Source organism: Nelumbo lutea, chromosome 1 (genome assembly GCF_056320005.1).
Source record: "Nelumbo lutea isolate HS-2025 chromosome 1, American lotus-T2T, whole genome shotgun sequence".
NCBI lineage: Eukaryota > Viridiplantae > Streptophyta > Magnoliopsida > Proteales > Nelumbonaceae > Nelumbo > Nelumbo lutea.
In genome coordinates this window covers 148,063,438-148,068,456 of record NC_142684.1, presented here as the reverse complement: position 1 = coordinate 148,068,456, position 5,019 = coordinate 148,063,438, and the positions used below count along the sequence as shown (strand labels likewise).

At 31.5% G+C, this 5,019-nt stretch overlaps 1 protein-coding gene across 1 annotated transcript; it reads right to left on the bottom strand.

Annotated features, from left to right (window-relative positions):
• Nucleotides 1–2,175: 2,175 nt before the first annotated feature.
• LOC148878261 (uncharacterized) lies at nt 2,176–2,754 on the bottom strand. The gene has a single exon (XM_088964870.1). It carries the CDS (start codon nt 2,614–2,616, stop codon nt 2,218–2,220), a length of 399 nt encoding a protein of 132 aa, XP_088820996.1. The 5' UTR covers nt 2,617–2,754; the 3' UTR covers nt 2,176–2,217.
• Nucleotides 2,755–5,019: the final 2,265 nt, after the last annotated feature.

The following is a 5,019-nucleotide window of genomic DNA, read 5'->3' as shown; positions in this document are numbered from 1 at the left end:
TTTTTTTTTCCTTTAGGCTGCAATTGTGAACTTCATGTTCCACCTCTTCTACTTTGCTTTGTTTTGATGTTAATGCTTAAAAGGAGATAAAATATCTCAAATATTTCTGTCTGAAAGGTTTTATGCCCACTTTGCATTAGAAAAAATGGAGCCTTGAGGATTGCTATTGTCGACCTTTCTCTGCAATTACATTTCTATCTCCTGTCACCATAGGTTGAGAGATACTGGAGGTACACCATGGATTCTCTACTTCATTCATAGACAAGTACATAGAAGAACACGTGGCAAGGGTTTTATGGTTAAAAATTTCCCTACTCCATCTGCATGCAATGGAGATCCTTAAAAAGGGCAAGTTACTAAGCCACCCTTCTGCAAAGCCATCGTTGATTAGAAGTTAAAGAAACATGAATGGAAATGAATCAGCCAAAATAAGAATACTCTTTTCTGATTTAGAAAAGTAGAACGAGAATAGTCTTTTGTTTTAGTTGCTTGTGTCAATGCATGTGCATGAGTGCAAGAAGCAGAGGGGCTTTACAGTAGTTTTCACCAGTTAGAATAGAAAGCACAATACGTTCAGATTGCTGTTTGTCCAACATCCACTCAAGAAAACACAGGATGAGAAGCATGGAGATGATTGGGGGTTCACGAAGAAAAAAATGCATTGGTTAAGTATACTAATTCTAAACCAACCCGCAAACAGAAAAATTATCAATCCATCAGTAATTCAAAGACCAATATTAAATCTTATACAAATCATCAAATAGATGTTCTAGCAAAACCTCATTTTCAACATCACAACAAAACCCAACCTGAAGGAAATTATGTATAAATCAATAACCCAAAGACCAACATGAGGCCTTATTCAATTAATTAAATTGCACATATACAAACCATCCAACAGACGTTCTAGCAAACCCTCAGTTTCAACATCACAACCGAACCCAACATGAAGGAAATTATGTATAAACCAATAACCCAATGACCAACATGAGACCTTATTCAATTCATTCAATTGCACATACAGAGAAATAAAAAATTTCATAATTATTATATATAATCAATAAGTTAGTATACTATATACCAGTCTGATGCATAGCAATTAATAAATAGACAACTTAATAAGTTCTATTCATATCCATCCAGCCAATAAAACACCATTCCATCTACCTAATTATTAATCACGGACAGTACATATTAATTTGTTACCAATTGCAATTAGACCATGAACAAAAAGCTGGAATTAGTCAAGTCAACTCAGAGTAGAAAAGGGCAGTAGGATCTAATGGAGTTTAACACCTAGAAGCAAGAGTAATTATATCCAAGACAAACACCTCAAATAGAATTAAGCTTGGCTAACTAATCTCAACAAACAGAAGAGTTGAACGAAGCCCAAGTCAAAAAGATAGAATTTTATTTTCACTGAAGTAGGGCCTTTAACTCCAACAGATGAATCTTGTTTGTAAAACCTAATTCAATTAATAAGGTCTTTGTTGGAAAACCTAGTTCAATTAAAAGGCCCTTTTTCCAAAAGACCAACTCATCAGCAGAACAAAAAGGTCTACGAGGAAATTGCAAATGAAAGTATGAAACGCAACAACCAACCATCAAATTGATGGTTGGTGACAAGGGAAAAAATTAAAATCCTTATTTTTGTAACAACTAATGAGTGGAGTTCGCATCGGATCTATAAAAGAAGGATTCACTTCAAAGTGTTTAATTCTTAATTACAGATTTAACCTAACCATGGCTTCCCATAGAAAACCCAAATAAAGAATAAAAGAATTGCAAGGAAAACTAAAAGGGAAAAAGGAACAAACACAATTTCTATTCAAGGCAGGAAACTGAAACCGGACTATTTTTACCTCCATCGTTCAGATAGAGCCTAGTATCAACAATTCAACACGGGAACAAAATGTTGTGATATAAACAGAAGGTTTCAAGAAATCAAACACCAAACTGAAAGCTTGAGTAGAACTAGAAAGAGTTTCCAGGCTAAAGAAAATTTTAGTACAAAACCGATCTTACAGTATACAACTTCTAATCTGAATACAGAAAGGCCGAATGTTAGGTTATTCATTTCAGATGTACTTGTTATTTTTGTTTTTTCTTTTATGCGCATGTCAATCGTTTAAAAGAATATGATTTATTGCAGCAATCCTTCAATGGAGGCGAATCTACAGAAAAAATGGGATTCATTGCACATTTTTAACTATTTATTTAATGAACAACAAGGAGATCAGTACTCAATACATCCATTAGAGGATCGAGCGAGTCTGACACCGGACTAGAAGGATTCGAGCTCAAAAAGAAAATAGACTTAGCAGCAACAAGCTTCTTCCTCTGCGGACACCTAGGACTGTGTATTCTCCTACCGAAACAAGGGAAGCCATCGATCGTCGAGATCTGAGCTTGGATGCTGCTTCCAGTCGACACCGACGACGATAAAGACGAAGTGAATCGGTAGGTAGAGATTTGAGCTTGTAAATCGAGTCGTTGGCATCTGGCACTTATTCTAGAATCCCTGATTTGAGCGAGTGCTCCTGGTTTTAGGTATCTATAGAAACCCTCGTCTCCCTTCGCTGCTGATCTGGAGAGGCTTCGAACCCTCCGATTCATGACGACTGAGATGTGCCAGAGAAGAGCAGACTGGGAAAAAGGAGAGAAAGCCGCGCAGGAGAGAGAGAGAGAGAGAGAGAGAGAGGAATGCAAGATCAGATTGCGGATGGGTTTTTAAGGACGAAGATAGAGGCGGGAAAGAAATGGAGGGAAGAGAGAGAGGGAGAGGGAGAAATAAATAAGAAATGGAATATATGAATTTCAAAAGAAATAAAGACTTTGGATTTTAGAAGGCGGGATTGTTAGGGCTTGAACACGTGACACCTCTCTTCTCCTACTTGTGTGTTGGGGGAGGGGGACACGAGTCACGTGATTCTTTCAGGTGAGAGTAGATTAACTTTTAGGGCGTACTGGCTTATTACTTAATAAATAAAATACTTACCGTTCGATCATAATCCCGTGCAATACGAACCGCAGAGATCAATTAACTTTTAGGGCGTACTGGCTTTCTTTCGATCCGGTGCTTTTGCATACAGCCATACACTAGCGGGGCCCGTGCGATGCACGGGATGTATCAAATAAAGTGAAATAATAAATATTTTTAAAATAATTAAATATCAATAAATATATAAAATTAGGTTATAATTATAATTAAATTAGTCTTAGTTAACTTTTTTAGTCATTAACTAAATTAATGCAAGTCCAAACTCAGGGTTTAAGACTTCGGATTAGGCTTAGATTGATCCTCATTCTAATTCAATTGACCGAAGTTGCATGCATTCTAATATTCGTAATTAGATTGGACCAAGGTCATCAAACCAAGTGCAACTCATGTATGTATTATTTTTAAGTTTTTTTAACTATTTTAAGATAATATTGAAACCAAAGGAACTATGAGGGATGGACCACCCATATTGTATAACACGATGAACCAAAAAATTATAAATTTCGGGCTAAATTTTTTATAGTGTATTAGTAGTTTTTAAGATTATTTGGCCTAGCCTAGCTGACACCTTAAGTGTAATAATATTTGTATAGGCTTACATGATTGACCATGTTAATTATAAAACTATGAAGTTTTTACAAATTAAAAATTTTATTTAATTCTAGTCTAATATAAATATATATAAATAAATATATATATATATATATATAAAATTTGTTATCCACATATTATATAATAATATTTACCATACATGTATATAACTTCCAAGTTGAGCTTATTAGATGTTGTTTAGCTTGGGCCCTATCTGCTAAATCCATTATTAGATTCCAAAAGTTCGATACCTAATTAGACTTCAAATCTGATTATCCCTATAATGTGTGGGCTTGGTTTACATCTAAGCTAAACCTAAATAAAAAAATAATAATTGCTTGAGCCTGAAAATTTATAAATCTAATTGGATTAGGTTAAGTTATAACCGATTTGTTACTTTTTTATTATTAATTTCAATTATCATATCAATACTACTTTTCAATAGTTGTTAGATAAAACCTAGGGGTTAGCATTTGGTTTATTCAGTTAAAAATCGAACCGAATAAACTGAAATTTTAAAAATTGAACTAAAAAAATAAAACCAAAGCTGAAACTGAAAACTTTGGTTATTTCGATTAAAACTGAATTTTAATTATACTCTATTATATATAATAAAATATAATATATATATTATGATATCAAATATCATTATATTATAAATTAATATGTATAATATATATTATATTATATGTTACATATTATATATAATATATTACATATAATAATAGAAAGTTTGACTAAATTGGTTAACCAAATTTCTAATTATAAAAACTAAAACCAAAAACTGATTTAACCAAAAATCAAAAAATCAAACCGAAAAAAAAGAAACCAAAATTTTTTATTTGGTTTTTAGTTTTAACCGAATGGTGCTCACCCCTAATAAAACCTATTAAAATTTAATTATCCTATCAATAATATATACTTGGATGTGGTGTAGATCTAAGCTAAACTTAACTTAGAAGAAAATATTTGCTTGAGCCAAGGTTGAACTAAGTTATAAATGGTCATCCCTAAGTAGCAGGAGTCTTATGACATTATACAAATGGTTTAATTTTTATTTTTTATAATATTTTACATTTTATATTTATTTTAATTATACTACTTAACTATATTTCATTTTTTTAATTTATGAACTACTAATTAATTTTTATTAATTTCACAACTTTTAATAATTGTTAGATAAAAAATGTTGAATTTTAATATTTTTATTAATTCTAGTAATTTTATTAATTATAGTTATTAGGCTTCAAATTATATATAGATTGCATGTTATATGTTTCTAGATGAACCAGGATCATTTTAATATTGTATTATTAATAAATAAAATATTTTAATAAATATAGTTAATTATATAAAGATACTATAACCATTATTAATATTCTAATAAAATACTGTTTTGAAAAATAATGTATTTATTAAAATAATGC

What these genes read in the sequence shown, in the direction of transcription:
- LOC148878261 (XM_088964870.1), bottom strand. Translation starts at nt 2,616, where the DNA reads ATGAATCGGAGGGTTCGAAGCCTCTCCAGATCAGCAGCGAAGGGAGAC.